Source organism: Diabrotica undecimpunctata, chromosome 8 (assembly GCF_040954645.1).
Source record: "Diabrotica undecimpunctata isolate CICGRU chromosome 8, icDiaUnde3, whole genome shotgun sequence".
Lineage (NCBI taxonomy): Eukaryota > Metazoa > Arthropoda > Insecta > Coleoptera > Chrysomelidae > Diabrotica > Diabrotica undecimpunctata.
In genome coordinates, this window is record NC_092810.1 from 99,021,108 (window position 1) to 99,045,192 (window position 24,085).

The following is a 24,085-nucleotide window of genomic DNA, read 5'->3' on the forward strand; positions in this document are numbered from 1 at the left end:
TTTGCGTTGCTGTATCGATGATACAGCATCTTTATATTATCCCATCTTTCTTCGACTGTTGGTACATTGTATACTTGTGTAATGTTGTCTCGAATTTTTTCATTCATTGTCTGTTCAAAGTGATGTTTAAATTCTTCTTCTTTTAGTTTTTGTCTATCGTATTTCTTTGTAATGAAAGGCTTTTTGATTGTCTTTAATTTTAGGTTGATTCTAGATGCCAGTAAATTGTGATCGGTGGCTGCGTCGGCACTTGGATATGTCTTAGTACATTTACATGAGTCATTTTTATTAGAAAGTATATAATCTACCAAAGTTTTACTAGTGTCAGTAATACGGGTAGGATCACTAATTAATTGTTTTATCCCATAAGCCAAAACAATTTTTTAATTTTTTCACCATAGAAATTACTAGCCAACAAGTCAATATTAAAATCACCAACTAACACACAACGGTAATTTGTAGTAAATGAGGCATCACATATTTTTCCAAATCTTCAATAAATTGAGCATCAGAACTGGATGGTGAATGGTATCAACACCTCACCAAGTAAACCATGGATTTAACATCAACTTTTATTACTTTGCACCAATAATTATTACGCAATTGAAATGTTTTAAAATTTAAAAAATTATAATGTTTGTTGATGTATAACATAATACCTCCAGTGTATCTACTCGTTGAGTCACAACGAATATGACAATAATTTTCAAGGTTCACTTTAATATCTTCAATATCTGATGTCGTCCTAGTTTCACTTAATAAAATTATTTTGGGGTTATAGCAAGTTATGGATTCTTGGACTTGGTCTCTGTTTTTTACTCTGCTTTGGGCATTGAGATAAGTTATATCGGAGTTGAAAGGTATATTAGGGTTTACAAAATGTTTTTTTAATGGGTTTAGAAACGATAGTTGGTTTATTATTTATATATCTAATAGTTTTGGTAGTATCACCGTTATCAATCAAAGTTTGTAGTTTATTTTTAATCGCTTTAAAATAGTCCTGTTGAGCCTTCGTTTGATCACCAAATATTCTAATGCTTGGAATAGAAGTTCCTGTAGTTGGCTGTATACCATATAATAAAAAATTTTCCAATAAAATCCTTTATAAAAAGGTATATAAAAAACCCCGTCGGGCTATGTTAAAAAGACAAAACGTTTTCGGAATAAGTATTCCATCATCAGTGTCAATATATTACATGAATGTAGCCACTAAATATGAGGGTAAAAACCCTTTAAAAATTAATATGTGAAGTTAAGTTTACATTATGTCGTGTTTACAAATAGGATGGTAAAGTTACCGTTGGACTGGTAACATGGCGACATATGACTCTACATTAAGTTGCAAGTCCTGAGACGGTATGTCTACGAGGACTTTATTAAAGCAACTGAGTTACCATCCTATTTGTAAACACGACATAATGTAAACTAAACTTCACATATTAATTTTTAAAGGGTTTTTACCCTCATATTTAGTGGCTACATTCATGTAATATATTGACACTGATGATGGAATACTTATTCCGAAAACGTTTTGTCTTTTTAACATAGCCCGACGGGGTTTTTTATATACCTTTTTATAAAGGATTTTATTGGAAAATTTTTTAGAAATTGTTTATTCTTAAGAACAAATTTGGCATCTTCTTTTGAATTAAGAATAACTTTGAGCGTCCTACTCTTGTTTCCCATATATCTTTCCAAGCGAAACTCTTTTAAATTATTTTTGTCAATATTAAAATTATTCAATATTTTCCCAATAGCTGTTGAAGTCCATAACTTGAACTCTGGCATTCAATCCAGAACATTCCCTATTTGTCGACCTGGTGCAGCTATCACAGTTTATGGTAGCATCTCCAGTTGAATTTTTACAAATAACACACTCCATTATAAACTTTAATCGTAAGCACAGTACCCGTACTATCGATGTTTAAATTTTAAACGACCACTTTTTACTGTCTTATCGAAAAAGTATTATTGCCTTTTTATTTGCAAACGATTCGCACTTTACACATAAATTATGCAGAAAATATTAGTATTTGTTTAAAAATAACTAGATGTTTATATTTATTCACTTATGTAGATGACACCATCCAAAAATCAAAATTTTTAATGCACGATTTCCACTATAAAAGTAAGTTGACAAGGAATCAATGTGAAATACGTGTGTACATAAACATTACCAATCATTTAATATTAGTAAACAGTAAGAAAATTGATCTACCAACGAATGAGGTTTTAGAAAAAGTTATAAAGAGTCATGGGATCTTAGCTCTGTGGATTTTAAATTTGATTTCATGATCACTTCTTAACAAAAACTATTTATAAATATAAGGTTGAAAGCTCGAATAAATGAACTTTGGTCAGATAAAAGGCATATATCGAGCACAGTTTAATTTAATCTTGCCCAAGTACTTTCGATCCCTAGATCATCTTCAGGGGCATCTGAAATAAGCCAACAAACGTTTTTTTATAACTAAAGAAATTGATTAACTTCGATAAAAACTCGAAGTTTATGGTTGATAAAGAATTTTTATGTGATTAACGTTTATAGACTTACTTCGTCAATTGCGGCCTATCTGACAAGAACAAAATGTCATAAACATATAATTGTACATTACAATACACTACAAAAGGACAAACAAACACTTTAAAATTATTAAGTAAAAGCTACATAGCGTGCCGAAGCCGGAGACAGAATGGCTCCCGATCTAACGGAAATGTTGGGGTGACATGTGACAAATGACACCTTGGATGAGCATCACAATCATAGATATGTGATCTGCACCTTTTAAAAATTCTATGAAACTAAGTATTGACCAAAAGTCCAACTGACACTACTATAGAAGGTCACTGATGAAATATAAAATTATATAGAATATTTTTTATGTAGATTGAATAATCCAGATCTCACACTCAAACCTGTCTATAATAAATAGGGTGTTAGTTTGAGAGTAACTGAAGTCAACGTAAAGTAAGAATGCAAGAAAAAAAACTAAACAATATATTAGACAGTGGGTAGTTGACTACAATAAAATGGTCTACCAAACACTATCTGTAATGTAGAAAGGAAGAAATCTGACTATGTAATTAAAATACTAAAATTAAAAATCAAAATTGAAAGCAAAGTATATAAATGGTGTGTAATCCAAGTAGTTCAGTTGAACCCACAGTCAATGGTAGAACTATAAAATTAATATGGATGTGCTCAGTGCAGGAAGTCTAAACAGTCGAGCTGGGTCCCCTACGAGGTAAAGCTGTAATAAAGTTTTTAAAAATAGGTTTAAATTTAGTACAATTTAAATTAATTTGAGTATTAAGACAGTAAGAGTTTCCTTTTGTTTCCCTTGTAATCTCCAAATCTTTCAATAAATCCAACTCCATATAGTTTTTCTTTCTACTAATGTCTTGTAAGATAGATGAACCAGTGTTGATGTTAAAATTGTGTTTACTGGATAATAAGTGTTGACCAAAACTTGAAGAGTTTGGTCTTTTTAAATGTTCTGAAACTCTAGTGGATAACTTTCTAATGGTTCTACCTACATAAGAGGCATCACAATCATCACATTTTAATTTGTAAATACCACTTTTGTCAAGTGTGTTAATCCTATCTTTGGTGTTGATTAAGAAGGAACCTAAGGTGTTGTGTGACTTGAAGGAAATTTTAATATTATCAATTGTAGAAGTAAAAAGTTTAGATATTTTATTGGAAATGCTGTTAATGTAAATGAAGAAGAAATATCTGGTGTTATTTGAAGCAGTAGGTTGAAGAAAACATTGTGATGAATATGCAAGCTTTTCTGCAATTTTTAGTTTAGCTCTATTTAGAAGCTTATAGATAATGTTAGGATCATAACCATTATTGAAAGCAATTTGTTTAAGAGTATTAAGTTCTGAATTAAAATTATCATTAGAAAGTGGAAATTTGAGTAACCTATGAATGTAACTGTTGAAAGCAGCCATTTTATGTTGTTATGTTGGGTTGAATGATTAGATGTATCATGTATAACATGATCTGTTTGGGTAGGTTTTCTGTAAATATTATACTCTAAAGAATCTTTATTACGGGATATAGTCATATCCAAGAAGTTCAACTTTATATCAGATTCTGGTTCCAGAGTAAAAAAAATGTTGGGATGGAGGTTATTAAGATCAACCAGAATCTGTAAAGCATCATCTTGGGTTCCCTGTATGAGAGCTATACAATCATCGACATACCCTGACCAAAAAACTATTTTGCTGTTGTTGTTAACAAACTTCTGTTCTAAGCTGTCTAAAAAAATATCATGTAAAAAAGGTAATAATGGAGATCCCATTGCTAAACCTGTTGGTTGTTTATATATTTTTTGATTATATTGAAAGAAGTCTTGATCCAGACAGAATTTAAGTATATTTAAGATAGCATATTTGTCTTTTCCCGATATGTTGCAATTGTCTAGAAGATTGTGTACTAAAGGTAATGTTTCATCTCTTGGTACAGAAGTATACAAATTGGAAACATCAAAAGATACTAAATAAAACCCTCTTCTATCCTAATGTTATTTAAACGTTCTATTAGATCTAAAGAATTTTTAATGGAGAACTTAGGTTTAAAATTAGTGATAGACTGAATTGTGTTGTAAATAAACTCTGATAAAATAGAAACTGGAGTGTTACAAAAACTTACTACAGGCCTTATGGGACAATTGTGTTTATGGATTTTAGGAAGTCCATATATCCTAGGTGTTATAGGATTAGATACAGTTAACTTTCTGTTGTTATATTTAGTAATAGTGTCATTAAACAATTTAACCATTGCTTTTGTTTTATTAATAAAATTGTTAAGTGGATTTTTTTCCAAAACTACAAAACTGTTATCTGAAAGAAAAGATTCCACTTTCTCTATGTATTGAGTTTGTTCTAAGATTACAACACAATTACCCTTATCAGCCTTGCTGAGTACAAGAGAATCTCTATCAATTTTTTGTTTAATTGATTTTAGCAAATCCTTTTGTTTTTTAAAAAAATGGTGATTTCTATGAAAATTGCGTTTGTACTTACATTGTTGTTGTTGAAGTAAGCTAATGCAAGAGTTTCTCAAATATTGTTTAGTATCAGCATTGTTAGTCATACCTTCTATTAGAGATCAATAATGGTTATGATCCTAACATTATCTATAAGCTTCTAAATAGAGCTAAATTGCAGAAAAGCTTGCATATTCATCACAATGTTTTCTTCAACCTACTGCTTTAAATAACACCAGATATTTCTTCTTCACTTACATTAACAGCATTTCCAATAAAATATCTAAACTTTTACTTCTTTTTTTACTTCTACAATTGATAACATTAAAATTTCCTTCAAGTCACACAACACCTTAGGTTCCTTCTTAATCAATACCAAAGATAGGATGAACACACTTGACAAAAGTGGTATTTACAAATTAAAATGTGATGATTGTGATGCCTCTTATGTAGGTAGAACCATTAGAAAGTTATCCACTAGAGTTTCAGAACATTTAAAAAGACCAAACTCTTCAAGTTTTGGTCAACACTTATTATCCAGTTAACACAATTTTAACATCAACACTGGTTCATCTATCTTACATGACATTAGTAGAAAGAAAAACTATATGGAGTTGGATTTATTGGAAGATTTGGAGATTACAAGGGAAACAAATGGAAACTCTCACTGTCTTAATACTCAAATTAATTTAAATTGTACTAAATTTAAACCTATTTTTAAAAACTTTATTACAGCTTTACCTCGTAGGGGACCCAGCTCGACTGTTTAGACTTCCTGCACTGAGCACATCCATATTAATTTTATAGTTCTACCATTGACTGTGGGTCCAACTGAACTACTTGGATTACACACCATTTATATACTTTGCTTTCAATTTTGATTTTTAATTTTAGTATTTTAAATACATAGTCAGATTTATTCCTTTCTACATTACAGATAGTGTTTGGTAGACCATTTTATTGTAGTCAACTACCCACTGTCTAATATATTGTTTAGTCTTTTTCTTGCATTCTTACTTTACGTTGACTTCAGTTGCTCTCAAACTAACACCCTATTTATTATAGACAGGTTTGAGTGTGAGATCTGGATTATTCAATCTACTTAAAAAATATTTTATATAATTTTATATTTCATCAGTGACCTCCTATAGTAGTGTCAGTTGGACTTTTGGTCAATACTTAGTTTCATAGAATTTTTAAAAGGTGCAGATCACATATCTATGATTGTGATGCTCATCCAAGCTGTCATTTGTCACATGTCACCCCAACATTTCCATTAGATCGGGAGCCATTCTGTCTCCGGCTTCGGCACGCAATGTAGCTTTTCCTTAATAATTTTAAAGTGTTTGTTTGTCCTTTTGTAGTGTAGTGTAATGTACAATTATATGTGTATGACATTTTGTTCTTGTCAGATAGGCCGCAATTGACGAAGTAAGTCTATAAACGTTAATCACATAAAAACTCTTTATCAACCATAAACTTCGAGTTTTTATCGAAGTTAATCAATTTCTTTAGTTATAAAAAACCGTTTCTTGGCTTATTTCAGATGCCCCTGAAGATGATCTAGGGCTCGAAAGTACTTGGGCAAGATTAAATTAAACTGTGCTCGATATATGCTTTTTATCTGATCAAAAAACTATTTACTCTAAACCCTCTTCAATGCAATTTGTCAAGGGTCTCGATAAGCACTTGTGTTAGTAAGTTTGTACAGATCTTGCTCCATTAATCGGCACATGTTTAGATCATTGATGGTTAGCTTTCATTTGGTAGATTTTAATTTTATTTATAATTGTAGTTTTTTATTTATGTACATCTCAAGAAAAATATTTTTATTAGGTATGATGATTTTATTATCAAAAATTATTTACAAATATGAGTCCATTTATAATAGACAACAATATAAAAGAAAATACTGGGTTTATTGTAAGTTGTTCAAAACAAGCCACTTTAATCTTCTGTAAAGATAATATTATTTAAGTATTACATATTATATATATCCACGATTAAAGAAGCTATCCACTATAGAAACAAGATGTCTTATGTATTCTTCCCTTGACTTCAACTTAAGGTCTTTAAGACCTCCCATCATCTCATTGGTCTCCTCATCAATAAAAGGAGGTGCATCTTCATTCTTTATATATAGGAGTTCCAACAACGATACGGATAAACAAAATCCATAATGAAGAAATGTTCTTAAATGTTCTTGCATAACATGTTTTGGGAACAATTTATTTACGTCACTGCCTAGTTGTTTCAAAAAAGACGATAATTCGCTGTAATAAAATTCTACAAATTCTTTGAATTGTGGCAAATCTTCACATGATAGGTTTATATAAAGAAAGTATGAGAGATCCATTATAGGTGAATGAAGGCACGTTACTTGGAAATCAATCAGAGCTACATGTTGTGGATTACTTATGTCGTTTTCCTGGAAATAATTAAATTTGATTAGTTTTGTAAAATAAATTAGCCCAAATCAGAATCATTACGATATCTCCAGAATTTTAAAAAATAGACTAAAACCTCAAGAATAGTAGATCTACTACCGAGCAGCAGAGCACTGTTACCGATAAAATTAATTTCCGAAAAATAGATCAAATAAATCTTAAATGTTGAATATTATGTTTACATGATATTAGGCCACAATTTTTAACTATTGTTTGACATTTGGATTTCTACTCGGGACATCGTTTTCGAAAGCGAATATTTAAAAAATTGTGCGAAAAGTATAACCCAAAAGTTGTTAAACAGGTTGTTTTCCAAACAAAATAAAATTGCTTTGAAAAACTTAATCTGCTTAACAATTTGTTTCACTTCAACGACCGTGTATAATACCAAATATATGGTATACACTCACTTTCCAACAGTCTATGTGACCATATATGGACACACGTAATGTGCTGTTCCTTTCAACTGTGGTTGTTTCAAGTGCAGTACATTTATAATAGTCCAGTTACTGTGGCATTTTCCCTTTAAATTTTTTATAACTGCACCGATTTATCTGAAATTTTTACAGTGGGTAGTAAATTACTCAAAAAATATAAGTTATATGGTGCCGATGTGTGCTTCTACCCCTGGGGTGGTTGGTACCCCATCTAGGGGGTTGAACTTTTTACACTTAAAATAACCCCGGGAATTGATAGAGAATCAAATTTTAAATAAAAAATATCATATAAATTTTTTTCGCCAAATCAATACTTTTTGAGTTATACACACTTGAAAAGTAAACTTTTCGCAAAAAAAGAACATGTTTTCCAATGATTTTTTACGAATAACTCAAAAACAAAGCGTTTTATTAAGAAATCTATAATGAGCAAAAATAAAGCTTATAAGAAAACAAAGAGATTGTTTTTTTATTAAGTTTTATAAGTACAATACTAAGCGATTTATAATTGTTTGAAGTTGACTTTTTATTTTTGGGATACTATACTCGATGCATTTAACATCAAATATCGGAAAATGGACATCTTTTTTGATAAAAGCTTATACAACACTTTTTAAAGATCTAGAAAAAACCTTTAAAATGAGCTATGTTAAAAGCCATTTCGATTAAAACAAAGCGAAATACGAAGGAAAGAATATGAATTACTCTAGCGTTTTAAAAAAAACGAGCAGTATAAGTAACACTATTTCGATCAGAATTGAAATTAAACGTATATCTTCTACAATTCATTTTATTTTAGTGTTATTTATAAGTTTTAAAAGTTTAGCCTGTTTAAAATGCGTATTTTTTGAAAAAATCATGTTTAAATTAAAAAATCTTTTTTTTTTATTATCTAAAAATTTACATTTTTTCAAAATAAATCTAAAACTATAAGAGATACGTGAAAAATGATTCCATACCAAAATGTAGTTTTTTTCTTAACAAAAATTTAGATTTTTTTATTTTTGTTGTAGCTCAAAAAATAATAGAGATATAGCCAATTGAAGTTTGAGATACAGCGGCTGACACACCTGTAATCAGCACTTTGGCCCTTTACTATTTAAAAAGAAAGAATTTTAACATATTTTAATCTACTTAGTCTTGTAGCTTTTGAAATTACCTTCAAAATATTTTTTTAATGGACACTGTAGCTTAAAAATTAACGGAGTTATTCTAAAAAAATTTTGGAGCATGTTATTTATATTTTGGAGCGTCAACTTATTTTCTGTATATATAAATGCTTTATTCAAGTATATTCGAAAAACTGGTAACAGACACACTAACAGTCACACAAATATGTATATAATACATACATACATACATATATATATATATATATATATATATATATATATATATATATATATATATATATATATATGTTATGTATATAATACATACATACATACATACAATAATATATATATGTTATGTATATAATATAGTCACCTCTAAACTGAACATTTGCTTCAGAGAACTAACGAACGTGGGCAAGCCGCCAATGAGTGCCAATGACAGGAGTACTTCAGATCTCGAAGACTTTTAGAAGCTGGGAGATACTGTACAATTTTGCTGTATGGCCTTGCCAAAGACACCCACATGAACAAAATAAATAAGGTCGAAGATTATTCATCATTACTTGAACAAATGCGATACGAATCCTTTATTAAAGCCACAACTAAAAATAGTGCAGTTAAATTATCATCTCTTGTACCAACTGTAAGTGCCCTGGATGAGTATATCAAAAGAGTTTATTTACAAACTCAGATATGGCTTGGAAACAAAGAGATTGATATAACGGATTGGGGATGGTTCAAGAGTGATGAAATTTTACAACCAATAAAAATGAACAGTTCACCTGCACCAGAAGAACTATTGAAAATGATTTTTTGCAATTGCAAAAAGGGTTGCGGCTCAGCGTGTGGCTGTCGTAGACTAGGTCTATTTTGCAATGTTACGTGCGGAACATGCTCTGGCGACAATTGTCAAAACTGTCCTGCAATAGATGAAGAGGTGGAGTTAGAACACGACGAGAATGACGTTTCAGACAATGAATAATTTGATATATTGTAAATAATTTTTATTTTTGTAATTATATTTTGTATACTTTCTAATGTAAAGTATTTTTATGCATAATTTTTTACAATAAAAACATCATGAGTATACTTAATTTTTTTATTTAGACATTTACCAAAGGGGAATTTGTTTCGTGAGCATAGAGGTGATTTTTAAGGGTTGAAAATAAGCAACCAATCAAAAAATATTTTATTGATAAGAAAGGAATTTTTGAATATAAATGTACATTACATACAAAATTTTTGAAGTTGTTTAAAAAGATTTTTTTATATATTTAGCATAGGGGGTAGTTTTTAAGGGTTGAAGTGTTGCAATCAACCAAAATTATTTTACATAAGCAGAGAATTACATTGTAGATGATATAAATGCACTACAAAAGCGTTTGAACCTGTTAAACGATTTTTTATAGTGATTTTTATTAAAAGGGGTGGTTTTTAAGATTATTTAAGGGTTGAGAATGTACACAATATCCATTATTATAATTGACAATATTGCAATTACCTAATTTAACACGATTTAAATCCATAAAATGCTTTAATATAAATTTTTTTCATTATTTTCAATAAGGGGTGATTTCACCCCTTAAAAATAAAAAGCTCACCTAGCGCATATATAACTTTTGAAGAGTGAGGTAAAATAAGCCTAATTCCAAATTTTTAGCAAAATCGATTTAGTTATAAAAAATTTAGAGGTATTGACCTCTTTTCCTCCACAGTGACTGGAGTATAATTTATACATGAAGTTAGTTAATTTGGGCCAGCCTGAATACTTATTAGGTTCTAGGTCGATTTTTTTTGAGCGGTAATTAAATTCTAGGTTATAAAATATGTCTTTGGTCAATAATGCTTTCTGACATACCTTTTCAGTACATTATCAGTGAATTTGTTTGTTATCACTTAATTTTAACTAAAAAATTTTAAAAAGATTATCTTCAATTGAATTGCAGAAAATATTGGAAAAAAGTGATTTTTTGATAGTGATGATGTAGACTATATAACTGAAAGCGAGACTTTTTCAGAGTCAGATAATGTGGGTAATAAGAAAAGAAAACGTGATTGTGTGGAAAATGAACTTAGAAATTCGAAAATTTCTAAACTAGAAGTAGCAAGCGTTTCTAAACAGGATACAGAAAACGAGGTTGAACATAACCCTGTGAATCATGAGTGAATCGTCAGTGTTGCTTGTGTGAGTCCATTTCAAAAGGTAAAAGAAATAATAAGTTAGACTTACTCACAATCAATTTAATTTAACTAATCGGATGACCGGTTTCGCTTTCTATAATATGCAAAGCATCTTCAGGTCACGATACAAAGTTAAATTGATGCCGGTACTCTATTAATTGATGGTTGAAAGAACATGGTTCAAACTATCTTGTATTGTTGATTGGAGAATTCAGGTCAACTATTGTAATTGTTTAACAGTAAACGGGGAAGTTCTTGAGGAGACAGATTTTATCCAATATATTATACTATTCTTTTACCTATAACCCTGTGACTTTAAGTTTCAGTTGGTCTGATGATAGCAGTTCTAGAAGTGGTTTAGATTGTACACGCTATGTATCGGATTTTAAAGAAGTAGGCCAAAAACTAACAACACTGAACTTAATGACTTATTATTCTCTCTGGAACCAAATAATGACTATCATGCTATTATGTCTACTCTTACAGAACCAATTAATTTTTATTTGATGCTTGTAGATGAAAATGTTTTAAATTTGATTGTCATTAAAACTAATAAATTTCAAAAACAAAAAGTGATTGAAGGAATTTTAAAAGATAGCATAGCGACAAATTCTATGATAGCTACATCGAATGATCTGCCTATTAAAGGTTTAAAACGATTTCTAGAGTTAGTAATTTGAAAGGATCTTGATAAAAAGCCGTCTTTACGTGATTACTGAAGTAAACAAGTCTGTTAAAAAAAACGAGATTGCTAGACAAGGTGGTATGAGTAGACATAAATTTGAATCTATTTTACACTTTCTGCATCTTGCTGATAATGAAAATCATGTTTCGGATAGATTGTACAAAGTAAATCCGCTAGTAGTGATAATAAACATTAATTTTCAAAAGCTACGTGCTCCCAAAGAAAACATTTGTATCGACGAAACGATGGTCAGTTTCGTGAGCGACTTGGTTTCCGGCAGTATATTCCAAGTACGAAACATAAATACTGAAACTGTTCAAGCTTTGTTCAGATGATTATTATACATATGCATTCAAATTTAAAGGTGGAAAATACTACCGACCAAATAATGACCCTGTCGCCACAGATATAGTTATTCAACTTATGTATCCTTTGCTAAATTCTGGAAGAACATTGGTTACTGCCAACTGTTACACAAGAATAATTTTAGCTCATAAACTCAACTCAGCAAACACTCATTTAATTGGAACGTTACGAAAAAATTGCAAAGTCAATCCAAAACCAGTAACCAAGGCCAAACTGCAAAAAGGAGAAATGAGCATTACAACGTAATACAACAGTTCACAAGAAAACTAAGTTCCTGCAGTTGGCCGTATACCATATATTAAAAAAATTTTCAATAAAATCCTTTTATAAAAAGGTATATAAAAAACCCAGTAGGGCTATGTTAAATGGACAAAACGTTTTCGGAATAAATATTCCATCATCAGTATCCTAAAAAGTATTTAACCACTTAATTAAAAAGAACATGAAATAATTTAAATTTTGACTAAGGTTAATGTACAATGTGGTTAATACTTACAGGTTAATACATGAATGTAGCCACTAAATATGGGGGTAAAAACCCTTTAAAAATTACTAAATGAAATTTAGTTTACATTATGTTTTGTTTAAATTTAAGATGGTAAAGTTACCGTTGGATTGATAACATGGCGACATATGACTCTACATTAAGTTGCAAGTCCTGAGACGGTATGTCTACGAGGACTTCATTAAAGCAACTGATTGAAATGACAATCTTGACAGGTTATGACGGAAGTTGTGACAGAGCAGTCAGTTTAACTGTATTATATGTCTATTTAAGACAGAAGCCAACGTTATTTAAAATTGTGAAAGTTGAAATAAAATAAAATTAAAAAATTATAACAGTATCAACCATCAATGTTGTTGTTTTAAATTATCTATGTGAAATGAAATTGTGGTGAGAAAATTATGTGATTATAGATAGGCAACCAACCATACAGTGTCAAGTGATGTGATGAAAAAGATTCTAATATAAGGCCCTTTATATTTCAATAACATTTGGTACCTGGAAAATGGACTAGTCACAGGTGGAAAGTTGGGTTCTTGAAAACATATAGGAATTAATATATTTAATATAGGAGCATGTTATTCAATGAATGAAATAAAACTATTGTGATATAAAATTCATGTAAAAATTGACTTATAACTTAATTATATTAGGCCCTGTATGTCAAAAAACAACATTTGGTACCTGGTAAATGTAAAACTAAAAAATGAGTTACAAGTTCATGAATATAAATATCTGATTAGGTGTTAACAGACTGAGTGATGTAGTTATATTTTTTGTGTGTTGACAAGTATATGAAATGGACAAAATTTGATGGTTGGAAGTGGTTTTGTAATATATTGATCGTAAAGTACTCGACTCATAACTTGAGAAAAGGCCCTATCTGTTATAAAGCAACATTAGGTACATAGGAAAAATAAAAGATTAAGTTATAAGTTGGTAAGTTGAATGAACTATTGGTCTATATTGACTATAATAGTAAAATGAAATTGTTGTAGGTGGCTCTGTTAAATTTAAGTAAAAAGAATGAAAATTAAAGTGTCTTTAAGAAAATTGTGATAAACGGATAGACTACGGAAGGCTGAGGTCCCCATAGAACCGAAGCCAAACCCTGAGGGAGTTGTGTGGAAAAGTAAATTAAGAATTTAATAATCTGGAAGGGGGGGGATGACGGATGATCTAATCTGAATTTGAAAGTATTGAAAAAGAAGCATGGAAGATATTGGGTATAGTGGTTAAGACATGAAGTTTGGGTTGAAAAGAAAGGAGAGGGATAGATGGAGAGTAAGATGTATTGGAAGAAAGGTTTTTAGAGTGAACTAAGGAAGATGAGTATTAGGTGAACTAATAATGAATATAGATTTATATTGTATAAGTAAATTGGGGATGTAGGCTAGGAGAATAGTTGGCGATGGAGAGGGAGAAAATCTCGATTGAATGAAACATGACGATTAACGCAATTTGGGCTTTTTTGTTTTTCTTTAAGAATTTCAAGATCTTCGTATAAATCTAATTTGAGGAAATTTTTTTGGGAAATATTGTGGATAAGTGAAACGTCTTCTGGGATATTGAGGGTGTGGTTGTGTTCTTTGAGATGATGAGAGAAAGTGGAAGTATTTTCTCTTTTTATGTGCTCTAGAGAGCGTGAAGAAAGAGATCTGCATGTTCTATCTATGTAGGTGGCATTGCAATCTGAACATTTAAGTCTATATACTCCACTCCGGTTCATATAATTGATAGGATCTTTGGAATTAGAAATATGTTGTCCCAAATTGTTGGGTACTTTGAAAGAAACATAGGTGTTTTCAACCGAATGTTGGATGAGATTTCGAATATCTCCAGAAAGACTTTCATGATAAAATGGGAGTGAAACATAGTTGGGCTTAGTGGTAAGGTCTCTGGGGAACGCAGTCTCCTGCAGGATCTTAAGGCGTTTTTTGTGGATGAGTTTGTTGATGATGTTGTGATCATATCCGTTGTTGACTGCTATTTGTCTGAGTATATTTAGTTCTTATTTGTAGTTTAAATCTGACAGTGGAATGCTTTCTAGGCGATGGATGTAACTATGAAAAGCTACGTATTTATGTGACATGGGATGGTTGGATGAAAATGGAATTACGTGGTCAGTCTGTGTGGGTTTCCTATAGATACTGAAGCCGAAGTGGTCATTTAATCTGGTAATGGTTAGATCAAGAAAATTAATTGACATTGAAGATTCTAGTTCCATGGTGAACTTGATATTGGGGTGAATTTGGTTGATTTTGGAATGTAAAAGTTCAGCTGAATTGGAATTACCTGAAATGAAGACTAAACAGTCATCAACGTAGCGAAACCAGTGTAGTATTTCAGGGTTTTTCATGATCTATGTGGATTCTAAATGATCCATAAATACATCAGCTAATAGAGGGGAGAGACAGCTGCCCATGGCTAAGCCATCAGGTTGTCTATAGTATTTGTTGTTAAAAACAAAGAAATCTTGATCTAAACAAAGTTGTAATAGTTGGATAATGTAGTTAGTGGTAGATGAGGTAATGGAGTTGGCTCTTAGAAGGGAGTGAACCAGATTAATTGTTTCTAGTTTGGGGACAAAGGTGAATAGATTGCTAACATCAAAAGACAGCATAGTGATGTTGGGGTGAAGATTAATGTGTTGTAAATTATTGACTAGATGGCTAGTATTTTTGACTGAGAATCGAGGGGTGAAGTTCGTCATATTGTTAATTAGATTCAATATAAATTTTGATAGGATGGAAACTGGAGCGTTTATGAAACTAACAACTGGACGAATGGGAATGCCCTCCTTGTGTATCTTAGGTAAACTAAACTAAATTTCATTTATTAATTTTAAAAGGTTTTTACCCCCATATTTAGTGGCTACATTCATGTATTAACCTGTAAGTATTAACCACATTGTACATTAACCTTAGTCAAAATTTAAATTATTTCATGTTCTTTTTAATTAAGTGGTTAAATACTTTTTAGGATACTGATGATGGAATATTTATTCCGAAAACGTTTTGTCCATTTAACATAGCCCGACTGGGTTTTTTATATACCTTTTTATAAAAGGATTTTATTGAAAAAATTTTTAATACAAAAGTGGTTGTCGGTAAGTGGAAGCATAAGCGAGACGTTTTATTCCTTAAGACAGAAAGCGTTCCAGAATTTCGAGATATTAACACTAGGAGAGGCATTGTTAGAAAATCTTCCACAATTCTGGAACATAATTCAATTAAGTCTTTTATTAACGTCTCTGACCAAAAAGCGGCATATGTATCGACAATTAGAGATGGTAAGTTATTGGCAAAACTTCAAAGAGGTAAATAAAAAAAATTTCGGTGGGTGTCAAATAATACCGGAAAATTATTTTCGAGTTACTTACAAATACAGCTGTTATAAATGCTCTTATCCTTTTAAACAAAATAATAAATAAACAATACAGCATTACGCAGTTCCGTGAGGTTTTGGTAACTTCACTGCTTGGGCGTAATGAAGATACACAATAAAACGAAACAGATGCGCATAGTTTGGTATACACTCAAAATCGTGGTAAATGTTTATCGTGTTACAAATAATTTGCAGCAAATTATGGAAGAGCACATGCTATAAAGCAAGAGGGTTTCTACAACATGCATGGGATGTCCAGAACAACACAATTATATTTGCGTTAAATGTTTTTTTTTTCGGTAAATGGAAATATGCATTCCGTTTCTTTGACAAAAAAAAAACTTAATAAATTGAATTATATTACGTGAGCTCAGATTTGGTACACATGGACCCGTATTGAAATGTTAAAGTGGTTTATTATGGCCAACGTGTACCAAATCGGTAAACGATAAAATAACTAATAAAAAAAGACAATAGATTTGTTTTTAAAAAGTAGTAATTTCTTGTTACGCACTACATCATGTCTATTATGCAAAAAAAGTACACAAGCCGGGGGTAAAGGTAAGCCAAAATACCCTGTCGTTAAAGTATTAACGTATTTCAACGCAAATATTTTTCAAAAGAGAAAATGTATGTAAACATTTGTGTAATAAAATGGATACCATACGTACGAGAATTACTAAAAAACTTAAAAATAATAGGAAATAAATTTCCTATCAATACTTAAATTAATTAAACGTTAATACAAAAGATAGTAATGCACAAATGCACCTCTTCTGTCTAAATGTCAACCTCTTCTATCCGTGTGATGATTTTAATCCTGATCATTCGGTGCATCCTGCTAGATAACAAACAAGGCTCTGACGTCCGAGTGATTGGTGGTATAAGCAATACCCCACTTACTGAACAACGGTTTCCTTGCCTGGGTAGGGTTACAAAGGCGGAGAGACTTCTAAGTAGTCAACGGCATAGGGATGAGGAAATTCACAGGATGACTACCACATTATAATATAATGTGGAAGTCATCCCGTGGCTATCCGTATTCTTATGTCGTTACTAATAATACCTAGTAAAACCATCATGAGAAGTGGGAGATTTAAAAATGATATGTCATTCGACCCGTTTAGAAACCGGCGTCGCGCGTCGTCAAGCGCGTAGATCAAGAGAAAAAGATAACGATACGCAATCTCCAATTATAGTAAAAACTGGGGTACTAAACCAAAGATCGGATTTAATGCCCGATATAACAAAATCATCATGAAAAAGACTCTGAAGAAAATGAAAAAAATTCGAAGCCCAGTCAAAGATGGAATAGTATCAGAAGCATTAAAAATTGAAGAAGATCTATTATTTAAAAAAATTACGTTAATTTTCAATATCTGCCTTTACAACGCTAATATTCCAAAAATTGGAACTATGCTACTATGATTCTATTACATAAAGCAGGAGATAAAGCAAATTTAGAGAATCACAGCCTCCTCAGCCATAATATATATATATATATATATATATATATATATATATATATATATATATATATATATATATATATATATATATATATATATATATAAATACTGGATATTTTTGACTGTCGATATAAACAATTAGGGCTGCAGGCAAAAGGTTTGGGCGGGATATTACTTTTTTGACTTTTGGTCTAGCTTTCGGAATTGTTTTATTCCTTCTTCAAGACATAGTCGTTGAGATTATTTGTATAAAGCTATGACACTTAACATTAATAACACACATATAAAATAATGGACAAAATACATTTTAAAATTTAGTTATGATGTTATTATGAGAAGAGAAAGGATCTTTCTGTTCTCTATGGATCAGTCAAAACACACCATTAAAAGATGTTACAAACAAAATTTTTACAATCATAACTAAATCTTGACAAAGACAAGGGTTTCCTGTCGAAAAGTTGATTTCAATGGACAATAAAATCTAGTTTCAAATTTAATATAACTTATTGCACCTTTATCCAAGAAAATTACTAATTTTATATTAAATATAGTATGGTTCAAGAAACTCCATAAATAATGTAAATTTATTTTATATATTAATTAAACACTAAGAACTTTGTTTTTAAAACTTCCACAAAATTTATTATAAAATCTTATCACTGCGCCTGTTTCGGCAGAGTGCCTTTCTCAATTTAAAAAAAAAACTTATACTATAACTATATTATATACTATAACTTATAACTATATATAGATATATATATATATATATATATATATATATATATATATATATATATATATATATTGATAAAATAAATATATGAATATTTGAATATTTACCTTGGATAGGAACAGCATATTAGCATTATGACAGTCACCATGAATAATTACTTTTTCCTCTACTGTAGTCTCAGCTGCCTCAACATACCGGTTAAAAATACTGTTTTCCTTGTTATAATTTTCAAATTTAATTGATAAGTCTTCTCTTCCAGCTTCTTTTAATATATCGATTATAGCAATGGATTTCCTCCCAAAGACTGGTTTAAAATTACTATATGCCTCTCTAATCAAGGGACGCAAGTCTGCAGACAACATTTTAAATTCGTTTGGAGTTTGATCTCCCATGGCAAAGGCCAAACCATGTAATTTGACGTAAGATTTTAAACACAGTTTGATTTGAGCGGAGTTCATTGTTTTGTCTCTTTGTTGCAGCACATAACCTTTCCTTTTAAGATTTTCTAAAACAACAACGTTATTGTCGCCCTCCAAAAAGGCTTTGTAACACTTTGGAACTATATAATAGTCATCCTGTAGCGTTTTATTTTTATAAAACTTTTGATATGCTGGAAAAATGGTACTATACAAATATACTTCCCTTCTGCAGAATTCGTTTACTACAGGAATTAGTTTTTGAACTGATGGATCCTGATTATTACGTTTTAAAACTATAAAAACAGTTCTGTCTGTCACCTTAGCTTCACTGGACGGAAGTTCAACTTTTGCAAAAACTAAATCTCCGACGTATCCTTCTCCTTTCATAGTCGTATTTTCTATGGTGATGATACAATTTTCGGTACCCATGGATTGTTGAATCCATGCTTTTGCTTTCTCTGTAACAATATATGACATTTTGCACTACCTAGAAATACTATCTAGCAGCAAAAGATGTTATAATAAACTATAGCTTGCACTGTTTTATTAAATATTGTCTCAACACTAAAACTTTATAGTCTCTTCTTTATCTATTAATAAAGAGATAATTTTTATCTATTTTAATACCACTCACATCTACCAAAAATTGCGCGATATGTTACTAATTTAATCAAAATGTTTTTTTTTTTCATTTTTAGATTAATACAAGTCATGGCTAATTTATGTTGACCTTGGACAGACAATCAAATTACTAAATAAATAGGAACCAACATACAGTGAGAACGTAGAGGTTTGCTTAAAATCTATATTGTTGGAACTAACAATATTTTGACGAAATCCTCGGACAGGTCGATTTATATTTTTTTTTCTATTTACAAACATTGTCGCATCAACCTCTAAGGTTATTAGCGACATAATAAACATATAAATGAAAATTTGACTTAAAAATATTAAATTTTTTTAAGTATATTAATGTCTTTAACCTCCTGACCGCAAATGTACTATTGGTAGAACATAACATTTGAATTCTCGTAGCGCCTCCTAAAAATAATGTATTAAGTTTACATCCCAGTGTGGCACTCTATTGGAATATTTTGAAACTACGAAACCGACAGCATGTGCACAATTTCATTTGTTTTGAGACAATGTTACAAAGCAGTCATAATGAGCGTGTTTGGAGAAAAAAGGGTAAGTACTATCTTCAAATATTTATTTAATCATAAATAATTTGCAGCACATTTTTTATGCGCTGCGTTCTTACAAGGTTGCAAATTAATGTAAACAGTATAGTTTTCACAAAAAAATAAACAAATAATGAGTAATAACAGATAAAATATTTATATCCCTTATGTAGGCATACGTTGGCAAACACTCTACGTTAACATTTTTTTATGTACTTCGTATAGGACATTTGTTGGTTACAGTTTTTATTTTCAGCATTACCAGAGGAGGAATTATTACAGTTGTTCAATAATTCAGATGCATCGGATGATGACTTTTCAAGTGATGACTATGACAATGATACAGATTTCGAAAATAAAAACGACACATCCAGTTCTGATGAAGATTCTGAAGATATATCTAGATCTATTTCGCCTATTGTAGAAGAAAGTGATTCCAGCGATGTTTCTAGATGTGTATCTTTGCCAGCTATTTGCAAATTAGATTGGCAAATAGCTAACTAACACTAAATTTGCAGTTTAGAGTTAATAAAAATGACGCTTTAACTGATAAATTAACGGTGTGGCACATTTACTCAGGAAGTATCATCATTGTTCCAGCCTCCATATTTACTAAATGCTGTATGCTGAGTGGGATGCATTTTTTATCAATATACTGGATTTTATATATTCTTTTGGAAATAATGAATTTCACTAAGAGAACCGCTATTTTAAATAAAGGAAAAACTTTGGGGTTATCTTTACACGAAATCAGTTTTTATCGACATTACGATGGTAATGTCAACTTTACAGTATCCACAAATAGACATGTATTGGGCGAAAAAATGGAGAATCCCTATTGTTGCAGGAGCAATTAGCCGTCAACACTTTTATGTCATCAGAACTTCATTAAAAGTACTTTTTGATTCCGATATAAATGTGGAACAAAGACGCAACAAAATTTGGAAAATAAGGCCTTTATTTGATAGGATATGTGAAGGTTGTCACGCTCAAGAACCCACTGAATCATCAAGTATTGACGAAATGATGATTCCATTCTCCGGTAGATGTCCAATTCATCAGTATTGTCCCAATAAACCAAATCCTGTAGCAATAAAGCTTTTGTTCTGGCCACTTCACAAGGAATTGTATGTGATATAATTATATATCAAGGGGAATCAACATTTCCACAATTATCTAGTGACAGTTTTGGATTAGGAGAGTCATCTGTATTGTATCTAGTAAGATCACTGGTACCAGGGCATAAAATACACTTTGACCGATATTTTACTACCACAAAGCTTTGTACCGAATTATTGTCTCGTGGACTTTATGGAACTGGAACCACTATGAAGAACCGGATCCCTAAAAATTGTTTCATGCAACCAGAAAAACTTTTTTCAAAATATTTAAAGGGTACTTATAAAATCAAAAACAGAGATGATGGCAAAATGGCCATCACACGGTGGATGGAAAACAAACCAGTAATAATGTTATCTACTATTTTTTCCTCGGAGAATATAGATTATTGTAAGCGGTGGTCAAAAAATTTAATCCTATGAACAAGTTTGCCGGCCAGAAGTAATTAAGGAGTATAATAAAAATATGGGTGGGGTGGATTTAGTAGATCGTATGCTTGCCGTTTCTCCGTCGCGTAGTCGTACCAAAAAATGGACAATACGGGTTATTTGCCACCTCATAGATTTAGCAGCCGTCACCGCTTGGCTTTAATATAGACAGCGTGAATGAAGTAAAGGCAGTAAAAATATTTGGTAATTAAGACACTATAAAATAAAATTGGGAGGGAAACTAATTGAACAAGATGATATGGACAACGATTGCAATAGCGATGAAGAAGATATAGTTCAATTAATGCCTAAACATAAACACAGAAGAACGCCTATTACTCCTTTACCATCAGTTATACGAAGGCAACAAAAACCAATACACATTACAGATTATGCCCCTAAACAAAACAGATGCAGAAAAGATGGCTGCTCCATGAAAACAACAATATTTTGCAAAAAATGTTCAATTTTCTTATGCTTTACAACTGCAATACTGTGTTTTAGTGACGAAAATGCATAAATTTTATATTTTATTATTTCAAACATTTATAGAATGTATATTTTTTGGTTATAAGAATGAATCTTGTTTTTGTAGTCTCAAAAATAAAAGATATATTAACTTCTTTAATTTTTTTTCATTTTTTTACCTTTACTAATCTTGTAATATAGGTAACCAGAGTCCTATGAGAAGAACATTATTTTTGATTTAAAAGATCAACAACCTACATCTGTCCTTTATGAAGGACATTAATAAAATCAATACTTTAGGATTAAGATTTTTTTATACATTTTTTCAGATACTTTTTATACTTCCTTAAGCAAGTCTGAAAGCTAAAAATATTAAATTTAAAAAATAAACATTCCTATAGTTAGAAGGTTAAGGAATTTTACAAATTGTTTAATTTTACATTTTTCTACCAAGGTTTCCCTTGTTGAACCGATGATAGGGTTGGTCTTTCTTTGTAACTGGTATCTTGTACACTCTACAAGGACATGCTTAACACTGAGTGGAACATTTCAATTGTCACATAAATAAAGTAGAATTAGTGTGGTCGATTATATGCCCGTGGGTAAGTTGCGTATGTCCTACGAGTAAGAACCACTTGATGAGCCCTGCTCGAAATTTAATATTTCCACGTTTTTACATATATTTTTACTTCGCGAAGTTAAGTTAAACTGTCCCATTGATTTTGCCACAAATTTTGAAATTTCACTTTAACAAATGATTTTAAGTCATTTACGACTCCATTTCTCACTACTTTACTCGTGGTTTCACTGTTTCTTGCTTGTTGGGAAACAAAGTCTGCTTTTTCGTTTCCTTGAAGTCCAATGTGTGAAGGAACCCATAGAAATTGTACAGTATGTTTGCTGTTTTGTATGGTAGCTAGTTCTTTTATTAGGAAATCAATTAGATACGTTGTGTAAAGCTAATTAATGGTATTGATGGAACTGAGGGAATCGGTAATTATAAGAGATTTGGATATATTACCAGAGTTAACATGAGTAAGAGCTTAGTAGATGGCATATAGCTCGCCATTATGTATTCATCATCAAAAAAGAAGTTTTTTACTAAGGAGTAAGAAGTATCGTTGGATGGTGGAAAGGTGCAACGAAATAGAACAATTGCAGGAAAAAGGAGATAGTTTTGGACTACATAAGAAGATCAAAGACATATCGAATATACACAAAAACCACCACAGAACAAGAATACGCAACGACAGAAACGAATACATAGAGTCAGAAGAGGAGATAGCAATGGCGTGGAAAGAATACGCAGAAAGACTTTTTAATGACGAAAGACCAACACAACCAACGCGCAAACTTCCTTCCGAAAACTTATCAGGGCCATCAATAATGCGAAGTGAAATAGAATATGCAGTTAGAACCACAAGGATGCATAAAGCAACAGGTCCAGATGAAATTAATATAGAAGCAATAAAACTACTAGACGAGGAGAATATCGAAATCCTGGTAAAGCTGTTCAATACAATTTATGATACTGGTTACATTCCGCGAGAATGGCTGCAGTCATCCTTTGTGATGATCCCAAAAACAGCTAATGCCACAAAATGCAATGAACACCGCTTAATCACTTTAATGAGTCACTTGCTGAAACTCTTCCTTAGGATATTACACTCAAGAACGTACAAGATACTAGAAGAACTTAGCGGGTCAACACAATTCGGTTTTAAGGGAGGACTAGGAACAAGAGAGGCAATTTTATGTTTGAACACTTTAATACAAAACTGTTTAGATCAACGAAAAGATGTCTACCTCACCTTCATCGACTACGAGAAGGCATTTGACAATGTTAAACATGATACTGGAACTAGTACATAGGGCCAACATTGACCAGAAGGAGATCAGAATTATTCAGAATCTATACTGGAACCAAATGGCAAAGGTGAGGATTGATCAAGACCAATATACGGATGAATTTGAACTCCGGAAAGGTGTCCGCCAAGGCTGCATACTCTCTCCGATGCTTTTTAATTTATATGTTGAAAATATATTTGCGGAAGCATTAGAAGACACGGAATTAGGCATTAAGGTGAGCGGTATACCAATTAGCAACCTACGCTATGCAGACGACACAGTGATTATAACTGATAAATT

General features: G+C 31.2%; 1 protein-coding gene across 1 annotated transcript; it reads right to left on the minus strand.

Moving 5' to 3' along the window:
- Positions 1-6,823: 6,823 nt before the first annotated feature.
- On the minus strand, positions 6,824-19,376 carry LOC140447792 (uncharacterized). Its single transcript, XM_072540650.1, has 2 exons — positions 18,430-19,376; positions 6,824-7,425 (listed from the first exon to the last, which is right to left on the minus strand). Exons 1-2 carry the CDS (start codon positions 19,216-19,218, stop codon positions 6,985-6,987), a joined length of 1,230 nt encoding a protein of 409 aa, XP_072396751.1. The 5' UTR covers positions 19,219-19,376; the 3' UTR covers positions 6,824-6,984.
- Between the last annotated feature and the right edge of the window lie 4,709 nt (positions 19,377-24,085).

Bases quoted from the DNA above. Each gene is read 5' to 3' on its own strand.
- LOC140447792 (XM_072540650.1), bottom strand. From the start codon at position 19,218: ATGTCATATATTGTTACAGAGAAAGCAAAAGCATGGATTCAACAATCC. The intron at 7,426-18,429 runs GTAAATATTCAA...AATTATTTCCAG, and splicing joins ATATGCTGTTCCTATCCAAG to GAAAACGACATAAGTAATCC.